At 50.9% G+C, this 25523-nt stretch overlaps 1 protein-coding gene across 3 annotated transcripts; it reads left to right on the top strand.

Annotated features, from left to right (window-relative positions):
• The first annotated feature begins 299 nt into the window (after window positions 1–299).
• TBC1D16 (TBC1 domain family member 16) lies at window positions 300–24219 on the top strand. 3 transcript variants are annotated; one of them, XM_086473473.1, is made up of 11 exons: window positions 300–477; window positions 1515–2145; window positions 15869–16066; window positions 16905–17052; window positions 18105–18272; window positions 18967–19115; window positions 19895–20029; window positions 21295–21481; window positions 22587–22766; window positions 23302–23448; window positions 23974–24219. In XM_086473473.1, the coding sequence occupies exons 1-11, from the start codon at window positions 300–302 to the stop codon at window positions 24217–24219; spliced, it is 2367 nt and encodes a 788-aa protein (XP_086329599.1). The 3 variants fall into 3 exon arrangements, with proteins under 3 accessions (XP_086329599.1, XP_086329600.1, XP_086329601.1); XM_086473474.1 differs by having other exon boundaries at window positions 15905–16066; XM_086473475.1 differs by having other exon boundaries at window positions 15905–16066; window positions 18108–18272.
• The last annotated feature ends 1304 nt before the right edge of the window (window positions 24220–25523 follow it).

Below are 25523 nucleotides of genomic sequence, written 5' to 3' on the forward strand. Positions count from 1 at the left end.
TGGGGGTTTTGCTGCCTTCATATTTCTTTGTTGCAGAGAAAAACATCCCAGGATTCAGTACTTCAGCATCTTTAAAACATAGAGGTGCTGTTAAAGATCCAGAGTATTTGGAGGCTCTTGTTTGAGTTGCAGGATTAATGCAGCAGCTGATGGGAGACCTCTTCCTTCTCAGACACTGGTAGGCACGTGCTGTGCTGTTGTTACACTTGTCCTGATGCTATTCTTTCCTTCTTCTTGGCAGGTCTTCTGAATTTGGCTCCTGATTAAAGCTGACGGATAATGGAAACATTTCCTTGGCGATGTCTCTGGGGCGACTCCTCCGACGTGCCTCTTCAAAAGCTTCCGACCTCCTGACCTTGAATTCTGGTGGTGGTGGCAGTTCATCTTCCATACTCGATGGGGAGATTATCTACTCGAAGAACAACGTCTGTGTCCACCCCCCGGAGCTGCTACAAGGCATCGGGGAGCATCATCCAGGTGACAGGGTGTTGCAGGCACTGCTCACTCGCTCTTTTTCTCTGCTCTGGGGTGTCTGTTTCTATCAAATTCTACATCTTGGGCTCTAAAGAATGAGGAGGTGCCAGCAGGGGACAGGGCAAGGCAGTCTTACAGAAGGAAAGCTGTCCACAAGCTGATCCATCAGCTCCGCTTTTAGTAGGAAAATCGATGACATTTCTCCTTTCTCTTCTGGTCTCGCATGGATTTACTTGTTTTAGTAAGTCCTGTGTATAGCCAGAAGATGGGCAGTTGTCATTTGAGGACAGTAACTTCTGTTGCTCTTCCCAATATGGTTATTGTTCAGGGAAGCCAAGTAGCATCCTGTAACTGTCATTGCTGGAGTGGCCTCAACAACCATTCGTAAAGGGAAAAGAAAGAAAACCTGATTGTGGCTGCGTGCACTGGAGTAAATGAGGATAAATACTGCCCTGTGCCTTTACTCTCCTCTGTTACTGCGCTCTTTCATGCTCTCATCAGAGCGCCGTGGCTGCTGGCTTAGCTTCACAAAACTAATTATTCTGTGAACATTGACCCACGCTTCCCTTTTTGTGCGTGTGACTTTTTTCTCTATTGGCTTTCCATGAATATTGTAGCCCTTTAGCTGCATAAGGTAAATATTCTTGAGAAAGAAATGTTGAGCTGGCACTTGAAATTGTTTGACTAACAAACAGTAGAAGTTTTTCATGTGGCAACATATTTCAGAATTTACTCTTGATTAGTAATCCCTCCAGGAAGTTGAGGTATTTGCATGTCATTTCCATGTCCACTTAGGCCAGAGGGAATTTAGACTATTCCAAAGCCGTGTGCAGGCTTGAAATTACTTGTAAATACCAAATAATGTTGAGCACTCCACAATTCATTTGGCAGAATTCTCTCCTGGCAAATAAAAGGATTTGTTTTGCCTGTGTGGAATGGTGGTGAGGCAGGGGAAGATGGGGATGGCCAAATTTCAGGCATCTGCAGTTTCCTAAGACTAAAGCTGTGTCATAACTGGTTGCTCCTGTGCTCTCCCGAAGGCTATTTGTGCTTGTACATGGAGAAGGATGAGCTGCTGGGAACCACGCTGATCCTCGCCTGGGTGCCGAACTCCCGCATTCAAAGGCAGGATGAGGAAGCCCTGCGCTATATCACCCCCGAGAGCTCCCCTGTCCGTAAAGCCCCCCGCAAGCGCGGCCGCCACGCTCAGGGTTTCGGCATTGTCCGGCAGGCTTCCCCCACCGAGCAGAGGGGGGCCATGATCCCGAAAGGAGAAGACATCTTGACTGTGTCCCAGCTTGTGAAAGATGTGGCGTACATCAGCTCCCCCCCTTCGGAAGGGGAGAAGCTCTCCCAGGGCTGCCCCGCGGCAGACGGCGCCCGCCGGTCCCTCCAGCCTGCCCGCAGCGACTCAGGAATCCTCTCGACAATCAGTTCTCAGGAGGAGCAGAACAGGTCGGAGCTGTCGGTGGAGGGGACGGAGGAAGGGCTGGACTGCAGGCCAGAGCCGGGGGAGGACGAGGGCTCCTTGGAGCTGTCTGCTGATGACGTGAGCAGGGACAGCACTTTTGACTCTGATTCTGATGCCTTCTCTTCCCCCTTCTGCCTCTCTCCCATTAGCGAAGCCCTTGGGAAAAGCAGTAGTTCCGTGTTCCTGGATAACGAAAGCAGGTGAGTGCGTCCTTTTCTCCAGTTTCGGGAGGAGCAGCTGGGGTGCTGGTTGCTGAGCTTGGAGGTGCTGAAGGGAACTGAGCAGCTTCGCAGTGCTGTGGAGCCGAACGGCCCGCCGGGCTTCAGACACCTGTGTGATCCAAAGGGAATGCTGTGCCGGCCAGTCCTGCGTCTGCTCAGGGAACCCTGGCCCCGAACATTCCGGGCTGTATATGTACAGTCTTTCAGGTGAACTGTCGTGAGCCCTGGAAGCAGCCCTACTAAATTAAAAAGGTCCTTCATTAGTCTAATTGGCTCTGCTGAGGAGATGTGCTAGTTCTGTCGTGTGGAGAGCCCCATCAAAGGGTCCGTCTGGCTTCCTCCGAGCCGCGGGTGCCTCTCTGCTAGGCACCGTGGTGACCTGAAGCCTGCACGTACGAGCTTATTTGCTGGTGTTCGGAACATGGTCCTGCTTAAGACACATAAATATTAATTCTCACGTGTCTAACCTGGGTATTTCAGTCGACACTGGTATATCTAAATGTCAACACTTCTCAGTGGCGTCCGTGGTAAACTCTGCGTAGGGAAAAGAGGGCACCTTGGTGAGGGAATAAGGAGCTGTAGGGTACCTGGATAACTCACTGTATCGGTACACGATGTTTCTGGTGCTCTGTGCGGTGTATCCCTCCTTTGCAGCTTGGGGAGGATGGCTGTGCTGGCTTCATGAAGCACTGTGGGGCTGATTTTAAGGGTATAGGTCAACTTTGAAACCATGCCTGAAATGAGGAAAAGCAAATACTCCTTTGTGTGTGTCAGCAAGGTACAGGCTGTGTTAAGACTTGACATTTGAAGAGATTTTGCCTCTTTATTTTTGGGCTGAGCTCAAGCCCAGAGAATGCCAGTAAGGACAAGGTTTATGAAGGAAGTATTCTGATTGATTCACCTCTCTCTGGATATTTTAAAACACTTCAGCGCGGTGATCTCAGAGGTTATACCTGCTTTGCATTTGATATGTGTCCTTCCAGTTCACTTCAAAATAACTGCGAGCCCACAGGATGCTCTGGGCTTGAGCTCTGCAGCGGCTGGGTGGGCGGTGGTTTGAGCAGCGTCTCAGCCTGACCAGCACGGCTGTCCCATCCCATCCTGTCCCATCCCGTCCCACCGCAGCTCTCCTCTGGCTGCAGAGGGGCATTGCAAGGCAGCTGCAGGGTGCCCAGGGTGGGCCTTTGGTTTCCAAATGGTGTTGAACAACGTCGGTTGGGCAGTGACCTTTTTAGCTCTCTAAACATGATGCCAGACAGTCTTTTTTGACAAGTATTTATAGGAATGTAGCAGACTGGAAGCTACATAAATGTCACAAAACACACCTTAAAAAAAATTCAGAGGTGCCTTTGCATGATTAATATTACTCCTAATAACTGACTTTATTTTGTTGGTTCCTGGGCTTTTTGTCCCATTCAGCGTGTGTTCTAGCACTGGGCTGCCGCTCGGAGGTTGAAGCTTTAGTTGCATATGCTTTCGGAGAATGTTGTGTTGGTTTAAAAATTTCTTGGCCTTGACTTAAAAACCAGAAAAGCCCCAGATCCACTGTAGCCAGTGCTTAAGGTGTGTCATCTTCGTGACAATCTGTGTGTCTGACCTCTCTGTCGCTCTCACAAAAGTGAAGTTTTCGGGGGTTGGGGGTTTCTCTAAGCATTTTTTTGTAAATAAAGTATAATTAAAATGCTTCTGCGAGCAGTTCTGAGTTCCAACAGCAAGATTCTTAAAGAAAAATGTTCCCATCTCTCAGTGTGTGTTGGGGGAGGCTGTGGCCTCAGCTGTGGCCCGGGTCACCCGCACCCCCTGAGTTAAGGGGTCGTTATCCCCGCATTAGTGGTTAGGAGCGGGGGTAGCAAGGCACACGTTCAGAGTGACATCCTAACTGCTGAAAACCAGGAGATGGAACTTATCCTGGGGAAATCCCAGTCCTTGGCCTGGCCACAGCCATGTGCTGCCCAAGGCGTGCAGTGGGCGAGGAGCTGGTGCGGAAGGGGGCTGGCACGGCGTTGGGGGCACGGCAAGTGGGCAAGCAGCCCAGTTGTGGTTTAACTGTTTGGCAGTGCGTACGCCCTGAGCTGCTGACAGCGTCAGGGAAGGAAGGAAATACAGTTTATTGCATCTTCACCGCTTCGCCATGCAGCGTTTCCCTGTTGTCCCTGGCTCGGGCGAGCCCTCTGCCGGCATTCCTGCTGCCGAGCCCTGGCAGCTCCAGCCACACACTGCTCTGATCCTGCAGACACACTGCTCTGGTCCTGGTAGACTTTTCTTTTTCTTTTTAACTCCTCTGGCACCAGTCTGGAAGCCTCGTGCCGCATATGCGGCACTCATAATTTGCAGCAGGTTACTAAAACAGACCTTTCATTGTTTGGGACTGGAAAGGCTTTTGTCCAGTGTGTCCATTTTTTATGCCAGTTTGTTCTTCCCTGTGCAGTCCCCTTGCATGATACCTGCAGGATCTTACAAACTGTTTGAGTTGGAGATTTTGCATAGAATACTTTGCAAAAGTCGTGTCAAAAAGCGTTCCCTTATTTCCTGCATTCGTCCCAGCATTTTGCGGGGCGGGGGATGCTGTTTCAGAAGTCGCTGCTAGCATGAGAACAGCTTCCTTGTTTCTTGAGGGTTTTTTTTCTGCTGGCTGTTTCCCATCTGAGGCAGAGTTGGAGTGCGAACAAAGTTTGTGCTGCTGGCAGATTGTTTCAACTCTTTTTCCCTCCCTACCCCCCGGTCACCACCTCCTCCCTGCAAAGAGGAACGAATGTTTCTGGTTATTTCCCTCTGCACTGGGGAGTTGTTGGAAGGAGAACTCTGCCTTTCCCCTGACTGTTTCAGAAGCTGGAGCAATGCACTGCGTGGGTGCTTCAGTCCAGCCACCTTTCTTTCTGCGCAATTAGATGTTGTCAGAAGTGGAAAACTGACATTGTGGAAGCGGGGACATACGTGTAGACTTGGATCTGATGAGATCAGGGGCTCAGCAAGCTGCTTCCCAAAACACCCGTGTAACCAGGAGTCCCGAGTCCCCTGTGCCTCTTGGAGCATCTCTGAGAAGGTGGCCTGGCCTCCCGGGCAGAAGGGAGCCAGCAAACACGTACCGGCGCGTGCAGACGGGGACGAGGAGGGAGGAGGGAGGTGGGCTGGGAGGCGTTTGCGTTGCACAACGAGTCAGTCATTTTAAGTCAACAACTCGCCTGGTAGAACAAAAGGAAATAAAAACGTATCCATTGTTTTTTGGGTTTTGGGTTTTTTTTTTTTTCCTCTTTGCTTCTCAGCTTGACAGGCTGCCAGGGATCCCATGCAGCGATCGATGCTTTCCTCCCGTTTCCACAGTTCCTCAGGCTAGGAGCTGTGGGAGTGTCCCACCACCAGCGTACACATCCTCACTGCTCTGTTTAGATGAGCCTGGCACCGCTTCTGCAGAGAGCACTCGTCTCTCGTGGAAGGGTGGCTTTGCTCTCCTGGGTTTCATGTCCTTGTTAACTTTGGGGGCCCCCTTTCTGCTCCTCATACGTGGTGCCTGCAGGGAGGTGGCTGACGTGGGAGATGCCTGTGTTGATAGTGGCTTTGTCATTGACTGCGTTTCTGTAGGAAAGGAGGACACTGGAGATAAAATCATTCCATTCTGTTCCTTTTCTCCCCGGTCACCATTGTGTGCTGTCTGTCAGGAAACATTTGCCTTGTGGCCTGAAGGGCGTTAATTCAGGACAACTGTACTCTACGCCAGGCTTTGGCTTGTTGCTGCCCTGCTAAATTACTCAGCTTCCATTTTCGCCATCAGTAAAGTGAAACTAAAAGCCTTGTGTTACATCCTGGCGACCAAATAGCATCTGACACCTCTATAATGTCTTCCAACCAATGCTTCTGAAGTTGTTTTAACTGGCCATGACATCAGATCTATACCAATCGGTTGCAGAAGCACTTAATGCTCTGTAAGTGGTGTTGTTGGGGGTTTTTGTGCTGTGCCAGAGTGATCCCTGGTTAACAGGAGCTTTCCCTGGCAATGGGTGGTAGAGCTGCTCAAGCCTTTTCACGACTGCGGTCGCTGTTACCTGATGAGCACCATATGAAAATGCTGAAGAACAAATAAATGCTGGCATTGGCTCCTTTGCTAACCTCAGGTTGGGATGTTGGTCGATACAGTCAGAATTTGGACCCAGAAGCCTCAGTGGTAGAATCATACGAGTGGAGCTTGGGGCAACATCTGGCCAGAGGCTGCAGCTCTGCGGACGGTCCCGCAGGTGGTGGAACAGACGCCAGCTCACGGTCCCGCAGCCCTCGCTTCAAAGGACAAGCAGAGGCGATGTGACCCAGGTGGTCACGGCTCTCAGTGCAAGAAGGAACCGCCTTTCATGAGAAGGGGACAATTTTAGCAGCCAGTCATAAAAATAATGAAACATTTGCGTAATGGAGCTAAACAATGGTACGGTTCTCGTGTCCTTCAGCAGACGTGAGTTCACGTAACAGAACTATTACAGCCGGCCAAGGCAAAGCACACAACACACAACACAAGGAGAAACTCCTCTGGCGTCGCAGTTGATGCAATTTTTACAGATGTGTTGCACATCCTGTTGTTAAGCCTCTTCCCAGGGAGCTAATCAGTAAATTGCCTTCTCACGGGGGAGCGGAGGCGCCGCGTTACGGAGGGTGGCAGCAGCTGCAGGAGCGGGTGGTAACAGAGCGTGCGGTGTTGCATCATGTTGTTTTGGCAGCTCACCTGAAAGGCTTGGTGCTGTTCAGACCTCTGCAGAGTAAACAGGAGGCAAAATTATAGGGGAAATGAGCTGAAATTAGCTGGCAGGAGCTCTGGAGGCATCAAGAGGTTGGGAATTCATCGCTGTTGTAACAGAAGTGATTATATTCTTAGAACCAGGGGAATTGGTCACAGACTTCCAAGTCTCCTCTAACTTCTTGCGGCATCATGTGCCATGCCGTCTCACTTCTGCTGATTTCAGCCTGGGGGATGAGCATGGGGTGGCTTGCTGCTTCTGCTTCAGGCTCCAGTTCCCCAGGACCTTGCCTGAACTAGCGCAGTTTATCATGTGAGACCCTGAAGCACCCGATTCCATTTGTGCCCAAACCAACACCCAGGAAAAAAACATCCCCAAATCCTTCTTCTGTCAGAAGGACACTCTGTTTTCCCTTCTCCTTGGGTCACGGGTGTAAACTTCACCGGAGGCCGTGCTGCTCTGCATGGACCCGGGTGCTGGGCAGAGGAGCCGGCCTTCGCTGTTTGCCACCAGCAATGCCGTGTATCAATTAAAGTTGTTACCGGCTGTGAATCTGGGAAGGTTGGACAGATCCAAGAGCTTGCGGAGGCATACGGCTCCGTCGTGCTTCGGATAAATATTTGAACAGCAAGAACGTTAATTATAGCAGGTTTGTTTTTTCCCTCCGTTGGTTCGCTGCCAGATTTCTGTGGAAGCAAACAGCGACAGCTCGCTGGAGATGAGGCGCGGCAGCTAGCGGGATCGCGGGGCTACTCCTGCGGGATTTCGGGGGGGCGGGGAACAGCCGGTGCGGGGTGCCGGGGATGCCTCGGGGAGAGCCTGCCGCCCGGAGGCACCGGCTTTGTGGGGCGGGTTTGCCGGCGGGGCCGGCGACGCGCTGAACTGCCGCTTCGGCCGCAGCACCGGCGGAAAAGGGGCAGCGGGGCCGGGCGGTGCGGGGCCGGGCGGTGCGGGGCCGGGCGGTGCGGGGCCGGGCGGCCGCCAGGGGGCGGACTCCGCCCAGCAGCGCGACCGGTCGCTCCCCCGCTCCCGGGCCCGGGCCCGGCCCCGGTGCCCGCCTGCCCCCCCCCCCCCCCAAGCCCAGCAGCCGGTCTCCGCTCGGCTGGGAGAGCCGGGGGTCCGTCCGCCGCCGCTCCGGGGAGCGCTTTGCCCGAGGCACCGGGCTGCAGCCCCCCCCCCCCCCCCCGCCCCGTGCACCCCGGTGGAGGGCGGCGGCTCCGTCCCGGCGTTCCGCACTTGTGGGGCTGCGGTGAAAGGAGCTGTTGGCAGAAAATGGCACCGTGGGCTTGGCCTGGCGAGCTCCTGAGGGGGCGCGGGGCTCCTTCCCCAGCGGGCAGTGGGCCGGGGGGAGGCCCGGGAGTCCCAGTGGGGATGGGGGAGGCCCTGGGGTCATGGTAGAGCTGGGGGGAGGCTTGGGGGTCCCAGTGGGTTGGGGGAGACCCTGGGGTCCCGGTGAGGCTGTGGGAGGCTCGGAGGTCCCAGTGGTTTGGAGGAGGCCCTGGGGTCCTGGTGGGGCTGAGGGGAGGCTCGGGGGTCCCGGTGGGGGTGGCAGGAGGCTTGGGGGTCCCAGTGGGGCTGCCTGCAGGAGCAGGGCGAGGCGGTGGGCAGGAGTGGGATCGGATCCGTCAGAGGCTGGTTTCTCCGGGGGGCATTGCAATAAAGTGCCTTTTCCCAGGATATTCTTGCGTTTCTTCTGTTACTTATTTATACGATCGTAACGCCCAGAAATCCTAATTGAGAGCGGAGATAAATGGTGCTGGCCCGTATCCACAGCTTTGTGAGGGGAGAATTGCGTTAACTGGATCAAAATAAAGAGCATGTCCTCTCTAAAAGTACAACAGTATATGCAAATAAATCTGCATAGTCTCTTGTCTTCTTGGCTCGGTCCTCGCAATTATAACAGCATTAAGCATTTACAATAACTCTGAAACATGCTTTTAGTCAGCTCGCCTTTTTCCTCTCCCTTTTCTGCTACTTGAAGAAAGCTCTCCCCTTGGGAGATCCGCATTGTATTGTGGAAACAGTGAAATTCTCTCTGGGTGGTGTTGGCTCTGCTAATACTGGGTCAGCAGCAGTGCAGAGTCCAGGGAGTTGGTTAACTTTGTCTGTCAGTAAAGAGTCCCCCTGAAATTCCCAGATCATTGCTTAGAGCCAAGAATATAAGAACAAAGGTAATCTTCAGGGCTTTCAAGGGACCGGGGTTTTGAAGGCTTGATTGTAATTAGCATAATTAGTGTAGAATTTTATTTTTGCATGGATAGAACTGAGAGAAAAAAAGCAAAATAATCCATTGATTTTAAATATAAAATAAACACTGGTAAGAAAGGTCCCCTTTTCCAGTCTGGAATAGGCTGAAAAGCAAACATTCTTTTTCGGGCTTTGCTGAGAAATCACTTTTTCCATCTAAGGAATTATTTTTTTTAAGTGTTGCATTTCGATTGATTTATTAATGAGCTAAAGCCTAGGCATGAGGTGCCCCTTCTCTGTATGGATTGTAAAAATCTGCCATTCAGCTTTTGGAATATTTTCCTTCCTTAAAATGAATGTAACATTTGCATCATTGAGCAGCGTACGCTCGGCTCTAAATGATTTGTTGTGTTTGGCTTCTCAGGAGCTATGTGTATTTTATTCATAAGCATCAAACTACTACTTCTGCCCCCGCTACCTCGCTGCAACAAGAAGTCACAGAGAAAAGCCTTGCTTGGGCTCTGCCGAAGTAGCCTACACCTGTCTGGAAGTCTCATCTGTGGAAAACAGATTGCTTGTCTTTTAACTGAAAGTGTGTGTGTATCACATGCCAGACTTGGGGTAAAAGAGATTAAAATACACCTTGATTCACTACAAACTTCTGATTTTTTTTCCCCCCCTCCCTATTTACATTCAAAATAATTAACTCAAGAATTCTCGGTTTATTTTGATTTCCTTTTGGTTCAGTTCCCAGCACTTGGGGGGACCCCTTTGGAGGTGAGCGGGGCTGTTTTTCTAGTGCCCCCTCACTGGCCAAAATTGCTTGGCCTCCCTTCAGGCCGCCAGGGCTTGGGGGAACGAACCAGGAGCAACAAAGCCCCCAGTGTAGCGAGGCGCCTCGCTCAGCCGCCGCCCTCCTCGGCGGAGCGGGGCAGCCGGGCAGCACCCAGCACCGCCGCAGCGGCGGGTGACGCCGAGGTTGGCTTTTGCCCGCCAAGACGCGTGAGGACGAACGGGCAGCAGAGGTGGCCGCCTGCGCGGGGCAGTGGGTGTGCTCGGGGACGGCGGTCGGGGGCCGTAGGAGCGGGCTGCGGCAGCCCCGTAAGGCATAACAAATTGTTTGATCTTTATTTCTCAAGGACAAACCAATTATGCCGATCAGGTGGCAAAGCTGCATAATCGGGTTTTCTCGAGTCCCTCGTTCCATTAAAGTGTTTTATTTGTCGGGCTCGTGTTCGCGGGGCCGGTGTTAATCCCGAGCCCCGTCCCTGATTGTGGACTTGCTGTTGCCGCCCAAGGTCAGAGGGTGAGCGCAGGAGTTGCTGCCCTGCCCGCAGCGGGTGCCGGCGAGGTGGCCGGTGTGCAGATGGCTGGTGGCCACAAACCACCTTCTGCCCCTTTCCTGTACGCAGGGAGGGAGGGAGGGAGGGAGCGATTCTGGCGCTTTTGAGGTGTAAACAGCTTGTTCTTTGAATATCGCTAATAACATTAGTAATACGAAGAGTGACTAACAACAATACGCTGACTTTTAGAAGCGCTGTTGAATCTGCTTCCTGGTGCCGAGCATGAAAGGGTACAATTATTTTTCATAACCTTTTATTTTCCCTTTACGGCAAGCTAAGCAAAGCAAGTTTGTCAGAGGCAGAGTGCTCCTAATTTGGTCTCCGGTGACCTCTGCAGCCGTGATTGGCAGCCTGGTGTCGGGAAGGAACTTGTGCCTGTGAGATAGAAATGAGCAGAACAAATGCCGTAGGACAGCTTGGGTTCCCTGGAGGACACAGGCTAAAAAAGGTGAAAGAAGTGCAATTACAGGAGGTTTTCAGCACAGAAAGTTAATTAGCTACTAAATAGCATTTAGTGCAGTTCAACGTGAGGAAATTTATGTTTTGAAAGCAAACAGATCAATGGAAAGCCGGTGGAACAAGCTTTTGGAAAGTCTGTGTTGACATTCGTGTGCTTTGTACTGTGACGTCCTGGGCAGTTTTTCCCAGGTTTCCCCAACAAAGAGGAAGAGTTGTTAGATTCGTTTGCAGATGTATAGATATGCTTCCACATGAGGACGTTGTGACATTTAATTTCAGAAATTGTGGTCAGGCTTTCAGCCAGACCATCTAACACCTTTTCCCCTATTCACCGAGGTCAGTGTAAATGGATTCTGTTCGGGCTCTCTGACGCAAAGGAACTTCAGGTTCCAAATGTTTTCAGCCAAAGGGTGAATTTAACACAATTCTTAACCTAGTTACTCGTCCGCGCTGATCAGATGGTGCGATGGCAGCGTTTCACTGTCGACGCCTGGCTCTGCATGGCCGCTCCCCTCTGGAAGCTGGTGCCATCCTGCGAGCGTCCTCCCAGTCCCTCTCTGCAGCACTGCACGGAACGAGCAGAAATAGTTCGGCAATTTTTTTTTAATCCCAAGTTACCAATCTGTTTTCTTCTGCACGTCTTTCAGATGTCGCTGAAGTCAGCACGTTTCACAACTCATTATATATGTATATTGTCAAGGACACTGTTTTTAATCAGAACAATAGATTTGGGTTCCAGCTGCCCCACGTTGCCTCACTTTGTACAGTCACTACGCTAAATTTTTAGGTGTTTCACAGTAGCTTTGAACTTTTGTTGATGGATTATTTTTTGAAGCTATCTGTCTTAGACATTTTAGGCAGCTGGTGCTGCCATGAGCTGTTTCACCTTGCTGGAAAGAAGAGGAACCTGGAAGGTCAGTGCCTGTGGGGAATAGTGGAGAAACAGAGAAACGCTAACCCCTGGGGAGGAGAAGGGGCATGTAATTCCCATTACATGGATGCTCATACATTATGATGATACTTACTGTCTGTAAATGATGCTTCGCCAGCCAGCGTGCAGGAATAGCTCGGGCTGTGAGGAGAGCTGCCGTGAGCAAGGCGTGCTTTGACGCAGTAGGGCTGGAGAGCCAACTGAGGAGGGTTTGGCTGCTCTCTGGGAATGGGGTGGTGCACGCTGACAGCTTAGGTAACCGTCACATCATGGCTGTAATCCTCAGCCCCTTTCCCTCTTATAATTACATTTGTCCCATCATGTCATAAAATGAGTTATTGGATCTCTGTTGCCGAAATAGTCTTCCCGTGTAATAGCGCAGGTCTCTGCCCTGGCTCTGTAACAGAAATAATAATTGGGTTTATCTCTCTTTGTGCTGTAGGTGTGTGCAGAGGCTTTGCCCAAACAGTAAGTTCGGTCCCATTGCTACACCATGAAGCCTCCCTTGGAGAGGGGCTGACCTCCTCGGATCAGGCGTGCGAGCGAGCTCCCATGCGGTGGGAGGAGGACGGCGCCGCCTTACGCAAGCGCTTGCTTCCTCCGGGGCTGCAAAAGCTCGAGGAATGTCGATGTCGTTGATTGCTGGAGTTGATGGTTGAGAAAATACATCACTCCCTGGTCTTGCTCGCCAGCAAGAATGAGATGTGCTTCGAGACAAAAGAGTAATGGGACTTCAGTAAGGGAAAAGGCTGAAGTGGAGCTGTGAATATGTCCGTGGGTTTCCTGCCTCAGGTTTTGCTAATCCTCCTTATTTTTTTTCCCTGTCCCTTTTATTCCCGTGGACCACTGCACTTGTTCTCTTGTTTTGCTGAGCAGTGCTGTATACTAGCTGGCGCTCTGTTTTTCCTGGATCCCACAACCCAAAGTCTCTCTGGAATGTTCCTCCAGCTATTTGCCTTGCAGTGCTTCAGCTCCCTGCTCTTGCAGGGCACTCTGGTATAAATTCCTTGTCTAACAGATGTAACAGTCTGACAATTAATAAATTCTTCCCTTATATCTGCGTACATCGTGCGCCTAGTTAGAGGACTCCCCCAAATCCACAAAATTAGCATTGATCGTGCTACTTGTTACTTATGTACAGAATGATCTCAATATTAAAATTATTTGTAAAAGTCGTCCAACAGGTTAGAATCTTTTCAAATTTTCTTTCAATCCATATATACAGGAAAAAGTAATTTTAAAGAAGTGAGGCTTTTCCTTAATTTCCACAGTGACTAAGCATGCACCGACGTACGAGGCAGCACTGTCCCTGCGTCATACTAGGTATGAATGTAGGTGTTCATCGACCGCTCCGAGGGGCATGGGGCGCACGGATGTCTCTTTCAGATTTCATCTTGTACATCAACGAAAACGTTGGAATTTCCCTGGGCTGCCCGCGCTGAGGCTCCGTGCTTACACTTGCTGGCGTTTTGCTGTCCAGAAAGGGTAAATGCACTTACGCGTGCTGCTTCGGATGGCTTCCGCGGTGGGGGGTGCGTGTGCGAGCCTGCAGCGAGGGGCTGAAAGTGAACTGTTAGCATTTGTCTCGAAGAAGTGTTTCCAGAAAACACAACGGCGCCAGCACCTTTGTGACTGAGCTCCCCAGCCCCTGACGTTCTGGGTAGCCACTTGTGTATCTGAAGCAGATGTTGGTTACGCAGCAGCAGGACCTGCAGCTGCCACGGCCGCGTTCTGTACGGGGGAGCTTGGCGGGTCCTGGGGATCATGGCGAGCCTGCCCAGCAGTGCTGGGAACTACCCTTTCTTGGCAGTCGTCTCTGCCACTGCTCATTTGGGATGATGCTCATGAAGAATGGGCATGTTGGCCTCTGTGACGAGGGAACCGCAGGACAACGATCCTCCCAGCCAACCCGCCTTCCAGCCCTTTGTCGTACTGACCGGTTCATCTTTGCAAGAGTTTTAGAAAATTGGTTGCCTCTGCTTAGTCTTTGAGCTAGTTTGAGTCATCTCTTCCAGGAAAATCCTGTGTAACCAGCTGTGGCTGTTATGAAGTGTTGCTCCATAAATACCAGCTGCTTACAGCAAGCAGTCCAGCACAAGTGTCTTGTACCAGGACTCCTGTTACTTTTGCGTTAAAGTGAGATACTGAATGTTTTAGAAAGTGTTACGTTTTGCAGCTTTATCAGAAAGTAATGCTTGATTTTGCACAAAGGCCAGTACAATTTTAGTGGCAAAATTCACCAGGTGCAGGTGATGGTGTACAGCTGCGCTTGAGCCTGGAAGTGTCCCATGTCTAACCTAGAAAAACTGCCGCCATTCCTCTTGGGGTGAGTTTGGGTATGTCGTGTGATCCCTGCTCCCAGGGGACATTGCCATGTCGCTTCTAAGACCTTAACCTCCCCATGGCTCAAATGTAAGTTTTGCTTTGATGCTTTCTTTCAGCAAAATGAAGCGGCAGAACTTCACGAACAGAGCAGCGAAGCTGCTCTTCTGGCTGAAAGTAAACCAGACTTGGTCTCATCTACATAATGCTGCAGAACTAGAGAAGGGGGCTCGGGGATTTGTTTCCCATGCGTGTGGGCGCTAAGGTTTGAGTCGTGCATTTGAACTGGGCGGCTCACAGGGCCTGGGTTAAAAATTTAACCCACAACTAACTGGGATGTCCGGAGACCTGTCCATTGGAATGCAATGACCTGAACCATGGGTAGATGCTGCAAATAAGGCCTATCCCTGTGGAAGAGGCACTGTAGCCAGGCTTGGAAAGCATACTGATGTGGTGCGCTGCAGATGCATGCTGAGTGTGTGATTTTCAGCGTTCAGTGCCTACATTGTTAGATAAGCGGATTAGAAAACATTGCATAAAGTGGCATTGCAGGGGGCTGTCTTTATACCTGCTACTTGCCTTGTTTTGCAAACCCTGATTTCACAGCGGAACCCATTCAGAGCTTGCGCTGAGATTGTTCGCATGTATTGGCCTTTTTCAGAATCAAGGGGTCACAGTTTCAGATTCGCTTAGTTCTCAACGCAGTGATATTTTTCTTTTGGGATCAGGGCTGGTGGTGGGAGTGTGGGTTTTTTTAATCTAAACTCAGTTTACTCTTAAAGATAGATGTCTGGAGCGCAGTGAGCTCCTAGCATGATGGAAAACAGTTGGGTCCGCTTTCTCTGCGGTGGATTGAAGAGCTCCTGTGCAATTTCCCTTTCCTCAAGGCTCCAAAGCTTCAAGTTTGCAAGTGGAAGCCGTTTGTCTGAAGCTTGTACACGTGAATCCAGGCTTGTCAGGTCCACTTGCAAAGGTGTAATGAGGAACTCGAGTTCAGGGGAAATCTGTTTGGGTCTTACTGGTCACTGAGGGAATTTGCCAGGTGAGATCCCTGATCAATGCTGCCATCTGAATGTGCTCACTCCTCCTGTCCCCGGCCGGGCGCAGAGCTGCATGCTGAGGAGGTTGCTTGAGCTGTGGGGCATGAAGTCTCTTCCTTGGGAGGTTACTCGCTGAGTGCAGCCCGTCGAGCACCTGGACTTCCGCACTCCTGTTTTTCCAATGGCCTGAGGTTTTCCATCCAAAGGGGTCATCGGTCCCAGAGGCATAGCGGTTTGAAGGGGTCCTGCAGCTCAGGGCTCTGTGGCCTGGGCCGGAGAGCAGGCAAGTTGCCTGCTGCACCGGCTCCCCAAACTGGTCCTTGTGCTGCGCCGAAGGAGCAGGGGAGGGGCCACTCCTCGGAGGAGTCTGGGCTGTTCCCACGCTGGGCTTCTTAATTTTGCCTTCCCAAAAGTCAGCATTTTGAGGAATGGCTTTCGCTCTCCCCAGTTCTGTGTGGAATTCAGGAACAGACCAAAAATAGGATCGTTTTTTGGGATGGTAGGGAACTAATTTGAATAAAAATAATTTAATCTTTTATGTGGGCTGTCAGTTATTGACTCCTTAGACCTGCACTGAATTACAATTTCAGAGCTCTGACAAAAGATTTTTAACATGGAGCATCTGTGGTTATTGCATGTAGCTGCAGTCGCCTTTGACTGACGTCTTGCCGGGCTTTTCTTCCTCCACGCTCTCGTCTGCAGGGACACATGTGACGATCGCATGACCTGCTCCACCAGCTCTGCCTCCAGCCTCGACACCAGTGCCCAGTTCCAGGAGAATAATGGGCAAATGCAGAGCACCAGATGGGATGAACAGCAGAAAGTATTTGCCCTCGAGCAGGTCTGTGGTGTCTTTAGAGTGGACCTGGGACAAATGAGATCCCTTCGCCTCTTCTTTAGGTAACGTATCCTTGGGCATGATCCTTGTGTGCGCTCTGGATCAGTGCGCGCTGGGCTCTGGAGGCAGATGGCTTCTGCAGTCCTCCTTGGAAGTCTTTCCCTAATGGTTGTCTCCAGGGAAGCAAGTGTCAGCCTTTCCAAGGAGAGCCTCTGAATTTCAGTTACAGGGCCTAAAGGATTTTTTTTTCCCTAGTAAGGTAAAGGTTGCTCTTAGCTATCTTACCAAAAATGTGTCAGATAACCTGGAGATGTGGAAAACATCTCTTTATCTGTAGTACCTTCTCCCTTGCCTGCCCCTCACCAGGGCTCCTCTAGGGTCTTGCTGCGCTTAGCCTCTTCAGTTATCTTTCAAATTATTGCAATAGTTATTAAAAACATTTTTACTCCCTCTTTTCTCTCTCACTCTCTGCTTCTTTAGACAATGCTGTGTGCAACCAAGTCCGCTCATCCCTAGGAGCTGACTTTGTGTACTTCCTTAATGTTGCTAGGACAGACCTCTTGTGGTTTTTTTCCCCATGGAAGACAAAATTTAATTCCTTCGTGCGATGGAAGGGTAAAGGACTGCCATTACCAGGCACGAGTGGAGCTTCTTGGGGAAAACGGTCCCTGTGGCCATGTCATAGAATCATGGACTCGCTCAAATTGGAAGGGACCCGTAAGGATCATTGAGTCCCAGAGCTGTAAAATTACTTCTGCACCCTCTTTTAAGGGACAACTTGGTGCTTCTTTGTAATTTGCTTTCCGCTCGCGCTCGTCTGCCGTTCCCCCTTCCTGCTGGGCCCCTCGTTATCCTGGGCAATTAACACAGGTTGTTCTCCCCCGTTGCTCTGTCCCGCAGCGATGAGGCGTGCACCTGTGGACAACTGGTGGTTGCGAGCAGGGAGAGCCAGTACAAGATCTTCCATTTTCACCATGGTGGCCTGGATAAACTGTCTGAGGTGTTTCACCAATGGAAGTACTGCACAGAGACCCACCTCAAGGACCAGGTACCTGAGCAAGGGTCATGGGGCAAAGCGGGTTTTTCCAGCAGATGTTTCACACTGGGGTTTTTACCCGAGGGATTGTGTTGGAGAAACAAAGCTATGAGTTCGTGTCACCACGTCAGGCAGAAAGCTGCGACGTGTTGGATGTTGTTTAGGATGCCACTGCAAGTCGGACGCGAGGTCTCTCTTACACTTGCTTATCCCCATCCATTGCTGCTCTGCCTGTGGAATATGGGGGAAGGTCATCCAAAAGACTCGCTCAGGTAGTTATTTTGCTAGACCCGACAGGTCAGCAGTGTGCTTTAGGCATGTAAGGTGGCTGGGAAACCTGCCGTGGTAGGTCTGAAATTCTGTCAGGGTCTTTCATCCATTTTGTGAAGCATAGCACACCGCTTTGGAAAAGGCATCTTGCCATATTTTATTCAATCTACATACAAATGTGATAAGAGCTCTTTAATTATCTGTTTAAGATACTGTATGTGCTTATTAGAAACAGTGATTTTTAAATTTCCATCCTTCCCACAGAGCCCCCTGCTGCTTTTCTTATTATGGTCGCATGGGCTCACTTTTTGCATTGAACAACCTTTGATTTTTAAATTAAATGTCAGCTGCAGTCTTGCACTGGGATCATGAGTGCCCTTAGAGAGCCTGGCAGTGCGGTTCCCTGTTTGCCTAACAGCAATCCCTTTGTATATGGCCAATCATATGTAATTTATTGCAGGCATTCCTGGCAGGGTGAAGTTTTGCTGTAAGCAGCATTAATTCAGTTTCAGGTCAGGGATAAGACTGGAAGAGGAATGGAAACAATTTTTTTTTTTTTTTTAAGATGAAGCTGTTTTGCGGGACTCAGATTTTTAATTATTCTAATCACTCTTGCTGTTGTAATGGTTGGAATTTCAAAAAAAAAAAACCTTCCCTACTGCAGCACCTCAGTGCTTAATCCTACACGAACCGTGCAAAAAGCTTTTCCTGCTCTGAAGGTTGATGGGTTTCATACTCTGCTGCTCGCTCTGGCTCCTGCCTCCAGTTTGTTTGCTTTGTTTTCCCCCGTTCAGCAGCTTACCGATGAGAAAACGTGTATGCGGTTCTCCATCCGCCGCCCCAAGCTGCCCTCCTCAGAAACCCACCCGGAGGAGAACACGTACAAGCGTCTGGATGTGTCGGCCTGGCTCCATCACCTGAATGACTCCGGGCAGGTGGAAGAGGAGTACAAGCTGCAGAAGGTGAGAGGGGCGGCTGCTGTGGGTTTGATCCTTCCTCTCCTGCCGCGGGGTGCCAGCCTCCAGATGGAAGCTGTGAGAGTTTGCTTTCACACGGGGGGCAAGAACTGGGCGTTGGAAAGTAGGAAGAGTGGCGTGTAGTGCGTGGCTGGAGGTCTTGCTGGGACTGGAGATGAGTCTGCTGTGGGCAGGGTGGCAGAGCATCTCCCTGACCCAGGAGGGCGAGCTGTCCAGCTTCTGCTGCCCGTTGGAATTGGTAAACCAAAGCGTCCAGTGCCAGACCTGTTTGCAAAATGCAGAGTGAACAAATCAAAGGAGGAAAAATTGCGATTACTGTATGAAATAATGCAGGGCTTGCGGGGGAGCGCTGGGTCCAGGTCCTGAGAGAGAAGTTTGCAGTGAAATGCAGTGTCTCCAAGATTGAGGATTAAGCCGTGACATGAGAACGACACGTTAATCATAGAGCCTCTCCAGGGGGGGTTATTGACATTGAAATGAGCCCGATTTGTGTCTCGTCTGGGAATAGAAGGCCAGCACTTTCCCTCTAAACATGTGCAAATTGCAGGAGCTTGAATCAAGGCGTCACTTGTCAGGAAAGAACTGCAAAGCCACCAAAGGATAGTAGCGGGCAGCTCCTTGTTGCTGTTTCTGAGAACGTTAAAACTGTACCAGTCATAACTTTTGCTCCTTCTTCCAGGCCATTTTCTTTGGTGGGATCGATATTTCCATCCGTGGGGAGGTGTGGCCCTTTCTGCTGCACTACTACAGCTACGGGTCCACTTCTGAAGAGAGGGAGGCACTGAGGCTGCAGAAGAGGAAAGAATACTTTGAGATCCAGGAGAAAAGGTAACAGACCAGCTTCGTCCTCCCCTGCTCATCTCTCCTCAGGCCTGGCGTCGCAGTAATACCGCTGGTGGCGTACGGCGTCTCTGCCTCCTTCACTTTGGGAGAAGGTGGTTGGAGCAGAGAAGTGAGATGGTCCAGGAGGTGTATCAGGCACAGCTGACCTCTCGAGGGTCTGGAGCTAATACCATGTAGCTCAGGTGTTATCCTGGGGTCTCCAAATGGGCTCGTCAGTACCACACAGGGAAGCTTATCTCACAGGCAAGACTAAGCTTAGCATGCTTGGTTTAGAACACTGAAAATGGGATCTTGTATTTCTTTATAAATAGATCTGGTTACAAAAATAGGGAAGAAGAAAGGATATCTCATTCAAGGAAGTCATAACTGCAGGAATGGTGTGTTGTAAACTAGCCGTGGGTACATTTAAGCTGGCAGAGGAGCAGTAGTATTATTGATTAGGAGACAATGAAAAGAGTGATGAGTTCTGGTGTGCCACCCACAAGGAGCAGTGGAGAGCAGAGTCCGACTGCTTCTGAAGTGGAGTTTATTGCAGAAAGCACATCATGTCCCGTTTATAACCCAGGATGCTCCTTATAGTAATCTGTTTGGACAGAAAATCTGCTCTCCTGGACAGACCTGTTTGTCTGCTCTTCAGGTGATGAGAAAACTCTGTACAGGAGCAGTTTTTCTCTGCAAACTGAAGCTGAAATAAGGCTTTTTGTTCCCTGTGGCAATCGTATTCCTCTCTTGGCAACGTACTCCTGTTGCTGCTCAACTTTCAGGCTTTCGATGACTCCAGATGAACAGAAGGATTTTTGGCGTAAAGTGCAGTTCACCGTAGATAAAGACGTTGTGAGGACAGACCGCAGCAACCAGTTCTTTCGAGGGGAGGACAACCCAAATGTGGAAACGATGAGGTGAAGTGTCTGATTCGAGTGTCCCGAACAACGTGTCCTAGTGAGTGTACAGCAAACTCAGTGAGCCCTGCCTGGCCCAGGCTGCCCAGGCCACTGCCTTGGGAACGCTGAAGAGCACCACACGTATGGTGACCGGTACCAAGCGATGCAAACCCCAGCGCTTCTTCCCCAGGGCTTTCACGGCCACTTTAGCCATTGACTTCGTGATAGAGCAACCCTGCTGCCATCGCCCAGCTCCCTGCGTGCGTAAGCACAGAGGAGGCGTGAGCCTTCCGTGGCTACGGGGGGGTCATGGGTGCTGCAGCAGGGTTGTGGGCAGTTGCTTGGGTCTGTGGTTCTCCTGGTGGGCTGGAGGACGAGCACACCAGAGTCTGCTTCATGGGTGTGTGACTTGTCAATGTGTGCCTGCAAAACAGTTGGATTTCATCTAACCGTGTGGCTTGGAGCCTCGTGGAGAGGATCGTAGAATCGTTTAGGTTGGAAAAGAGCTTTAAGATCATCAAGTCCGACTGTTAGCATAGCACTGCCAAGTCCACCACTGAACCACGTCACTACCAGAATCAAACGGATGTGTAGGCATAAGCTCTCCTTTCCCACGGGCCCTTCATTTCTGTCCTCTTGGTCTTTTTAAATTCTTCTTTTCTTTTTAAATTTTGGTGCCTGGGTATTGAAAACCTTCTCCTGGAGTTTATCTCACTGGGCTGATGTTTGCAGCAGGGTTTATCTGTATGTGTTAAAGCACCGTACAGGAGGGTCGTGTGTCTCTGTGCCTGAGATGAACTGTGTTCCTTGTTCCTACCACTCTGCTCCCCGCAGGCTCTACTGCGGTGGGAAAACAGGAGCCTGAGGAGTTCTGTTCAAATCCATTGTTCTAGGCAGCTGCGTGCTGCTCAGAGCTCTTGTTGCCCATCCAGGAGCCTCTCTGGGTTGATGCAAGATATTGTCATCCTCAAAAATAAGGCGAGTTCCCGTTAGGTGTAGTGGTAGCGTGTCTTTGTTGTGCTTCTAAGATCCAGCTGTAGATACGGCTCTTCTAGGGAAAGCAGCCTGTAGGCTGCAACGTGCTGCACAGATGCTCAGAAGTTCACAAGCCTCCGGGTGCAATTGCAAGTTGATCTTTTAGATGGCAGGAGTGGTCTGTTGCTCTTGGGCCCTTTGCCTGACCCAGCCTGTACGGGAGAGTTGGGGTTGAAGGGAAGGGGCACTGCGCTCAGCTGTGACCTGCCCTCTCCCTGTCTCACCTCTCATTTGCATCTCTCCTCCAGGAGGATCTTGCTGAACTATGCAGTATTTAACCCAACAATTGGATACTCCCAGGGGATGTCCGATCTGGTTGCCCCACTGCTGGCAGAGGTCCTGGATGAGTCGGATACCTTCTGGTGCTTTGTGGGATTGATGCAGAACACGATCTTCGTCAGCTCACCCCGGGATGAGGATATGGAGAAGCAGCTGGTGAGGCTGAGTGCTGTCTTGAGCTGCTCCTCTCCCCCGGCAAAATAGAAGAAAGCCATAAAGCCACTACCTGGGCTGCTGGGTTCCAGCCTGACGAATCACACTCCAAAGCCACAAAATACCTGATGGATAAAATTGATCCTGAGTGACTGGGGCACAGAGGCAGCTATAGCCAATACATTTTCAGAGTAAAGTTACCTTGGCCACTTAAAGAGTGATGATTCGAGGGATCTTTTATGATCAAATGTATTTAGGATGCTGCTTGCTTTGAGTTTGCGCTTCTCTCAGGTGGTGAAGACTCCCTGGTTTGTTTTTGTCCTGATTCTGGGGCGTTCGGTGTGAATGAGGCAGAGGAGTTGATTGAGCTGCAGCTCTCTTCTTTGTGGTGTTTTTTTTTAAGGTCTTAATATTTTTAATAGATTCTTAAAGTTATTTATAAATTAAAACCCTTATATATATGACAGAGTTTCTTAAAATAAGGTGATCTTGTTTAAAAATGGGAACTTTAGGTTTTAACATGAATGTCCATTGTTTTCTGGTTAAGATCCTGAAAAATCCGTTCTAAACCTGAACAATCCTGTCTGGGTCATGTTGGCACCAATTTAAAGTGGTAAACGTGTGGTGGCAGCCCCACGGGAGGCTGCTGGTGAGGTGCCGTTAGTTGAGGTACAGGTCTGTGCACCGCAGTGTGCCTGTGCAGTCAGGCTTTCCAAAATCACTTCCACATTGCTCGGCCTCTGTTGAAACGAGGTATCGCCAGAGATAGCGATGTCCTTCCTTTTCGCTGGTTTTCAAGGTCTAGCCGCTTTCCTCAGCCTGACTCTCTCCCCTTCTTTCTTTTCACAATGGAGCTGTCATGGGATTTTCTTTTCGCCCTCCACCCTTCCCTGTGAAATAGCTGCCGTGGCCTGTGAGCTCTGGCCTTTCATGGCAGACCCAGGCGCGCTCCTGGCTGGGCCGTAATAAACGGGCCGTAAAGCTGGAGGGTTTTGTGAGCTGCGGGCAGCTCTGTGGGTGCCCGGTCTGGTGCGGGGTGCAGGGGCTGCCCGGGATGATGGGTGAGGGCAGCACGAGGCAGCGGCTCAGCTCAGAACATCTTTTCCAGCTGTACCTGCGAGAGCTGCTGCGGCTCATGCACCCGCGCTTCTACCAGCACCTTTCTTCCCTGGGAGAGGACGGCCTGCAGATGCTTTTCTGTCACCGCTGGATCCTCCTCTGTTTTAAGCGTGAATTTCCAGACGCCGAGGCTTTGCGCATGTGGGAAGCGTGCTGGGCTCACTACCAGGTGAGGAGCTGGCGGTGGGCGCAGTGCGCTGGGCAGCAGCGGCTCCTTTGCTGACTCCTCACCACCTCAGCCAGTGTTGCAGAATTTCCTTGAAGGCTCTTAGTAGAAAATTATCCAAAATAAGTAGGTGTTACAGAGAGTCCGTAACTGTAGAAGAGGTTTATCTGTGTAGCAGGAGGATGGAGGGCTGCCTCTCCTCCTGCAGGATGTCCGGGCTTCAAAATGAGGTTCTTCAGAAAGTGCTGAACATCCACTGCTGAAGTTCCACTTCTCTTGCACAGCTGGCAAACGTCTTCCCGAAAATCACTAGCCTGCTTTGAACGCTGTGGTGCAAACCTTGCTGCCGCGCTGTGAAGAGAAGAGACTGGGACTCAGCTGTGGTTCCGAACGCACCAACAACTCGTGGTCTGTGTACCGCGGGGCAGAACTGGCAGGACCAAAAAATCTCACTAAGAACGTGCTTGTGGAGGGTGGAGAGGTTAAGTCAGCCCTCTGCCTTCACTGCGGTACTCCGGGCTCTGTTTTCTCACTGCAGACGGACTATTTCCACCTCTTCATCTGCGTGGCCATCGTGGTGATTTACGGGGACGATGTCATTGAGCAGCAGCTGGCCACTGACCAGATGCTGCTGCATTTCGGCAACCTGGCTATGCACATGAACGGAGAGCTGGTACTCAGGAAGGTAAGTGCCCGTGTGCTGATGGGGGCTGAGTCTCAGGTCCAAGGGATGAGTCAGAGCATTGAGAAAATCAGGGACTGGTGATTAATCTGCCATGTCTCCTGTGTCCCCCTGCTTGTCTGGCGCCTGGCAGGGTAGGATGCTGCTGTTTGCCTGGAAACGAGCCTTGCAGAGGGAAGAGGTAGTTGTGGAGTGCTTAGGAGGCAGCGGGGTGGTGGAGATAAGCCCTGCACGTGCTCAGGGAACGGCAGAGCTGTTCGTCTTTGTGCCACGGTCCCCGGTCCATCTTGGGCTGGGAGCAACTGCAGGCTGTGCCGCAGCGTGCAGCAGCTCCTGCAACCTAGCGGTGTCCCCGGAGCCTCGTTTAACCTTCTGGTTTGTGTCCAGGAGAGACGTGCCTTTGCCAAAACTTTGACTCTTCTAAGGTAGCCAAACAGGAGGATGGGACAGGAGGCCACGGGCTACCCCTGCTCCCCATGTCCATCCCCTGGTGAGGAGTGAATGACTTTGTCTCTCTCTCTTCTCCAGGCGAGGAGTCTGCTCTATCAGTTCCACCTCCTACCCCGCATCCCCTGCAGCCTGCATGACCTGTGCAAGCTGTGCGGGACAGGGATGTGGGACAGCGGCTTCATCCCCGCTGTGGAGTGCTCTGGCCATCACCCGGAGTCCGAGGGCTGCCCGTATGGGGGACTGGCGGAAGTGTCTTCTCCTAAACCAGGAAGCGAAGGCAAGAGAGGCCTGAAAACACGGGACGTCTTTGCCTTCCGAAAATAGCTGTGGAGGAACAGGGTGTGCCAGCGGAAGAGGGAAGGGCAGGAAGGATGTGTCCATTTTGATGAAGACAAAAATGGAGGGATAGCTTGTCAAGACTCCTGAGAAGACTGAAAGGTGGAGGATGGAGGAGGAGTGAAATCACTCTGCAGGGGAAGCAGATTCCACTGGTGGTGGAACCTGAATGAAATGCATCAAACCAGGAACAGCGTTTGCACGTGTTTGGATTTGATTTTTTTTAGAAACATGCATTTTCTAGGTCTTAACAAGGACTTTTTATTCTGCCTCTGGGATTGGACTGGTTAGCAACCAGAACTTTGTTACTTGCTGATGAGAAATGAGAACACTAAAGAGAGCCAAGTACAACGAGCAGCGTTTGTGGGTCAGGTGGAAGGAGCAGAGCCGTGGCAAGACCTCTGTCTGCGATGTCCCTTCATCCAGAGCGTACCCCATGCACGCAGTCTCTGCTTCAACAAATCGTGCAGCTTAGTGGCTTCTCTCTAAAGCCATAAAGACCATTCTAATTATAATTTGCCAAAAATAAAACTGCAGACTACTGGGATTGCAGGGAAGGTGTCTGGCGAGGGAGAACTGGTCGCCCTAAGGGTCTTGTCTCTCGCCTTCTCTTGTTTTGTATACTGGCTGGGATGGTTTTTTTCCATTTGCTCAGAAAGTGTACAGCCACAGGTCTTAAAGCACCGCTTTTCTGTAGTCAGAGTATTTCCCAGACACCTTTCAAAGTCTGCTTCTTCATGACATTTCAGCAAAGCTGTTTCTTTACACTGACAGTTACAGACTTTAGACACTTGTTTATGGAAGTCTGTTGTTTCCAGTATGTTTCCCATCGTGTTTCCTTTGGCTCTTCTCAGTTACTGAATATTTACTGCCCTTACCTGTCTTTGCCATAGGCTGTAGCATATACACTCCAAGTGGGCTTTAGGCTCTCCAGGTGGTGCCAGTGGTGCACCCCCTTCCCCATCCCAAAACGAAACTTGGTTTGTTGCCATCATTTTTGCTGAGCTCCGTCGCTGATAAAGGTTTCCCTTGAAGTGTTTTTGAAGGGACAGCACGTTTCTCCGCTTGTCTTCTATAAAATTTGCCAACCAGAAATGGAGCTGGGGCCTTGAGCACGGCCTTACCAAACTCAGTGGCATCTAAAGGTGTGTCCTGAGCCTGCGTTTGTGCCAAACAGAGCCGGGGGAATAGTTTCCTTGCAGGAGTGAAAAGGGAGACGAGGTGACAGTGGGCTGTGCCGGCTCTGCCGCATCCCTCTGCATGGCGTGTGAAGCCTTGCGGCCTTTCCCCGC

The sequence above is a fragment of the Leptosomus discolor genome, chromosome 15, assembly GCF_034619465.1.
Source record: "Leptosomus discolor isolate bLepDis1 chromosome 15, bLepDis1.hap2, whole genome shotgun sequence".
NCBI lineage: Eukaryota > Metazoa > Chordata > Aves > Leptosomiformes > Leptosomidae > Leptosomus > Leptosomus discolor.

Coding starts and splice junctions, on each gene's coding strand:
- TBC1D16 (XM_086473473.1), top strand. CDS start 300: ATGTCTCTGGGGCGACTCCTCCGACGTGCCTCTTCAAAAGCTTCCGAC. Junction 19,116..19,894: donor TTTGAGATCCAGGAGAAAAG/GTAACAGACCAG, acceptor CTCAACTTTCAG/GCTTTCGATGACTCCAGATG. Junction 20,030..21,294: donor CCAAATGTGGAAACGATGAG/GTGAAGTGTCTG, acceptor TCTCTCCTCCAG/GAGGATCTTGCTGAACTATG.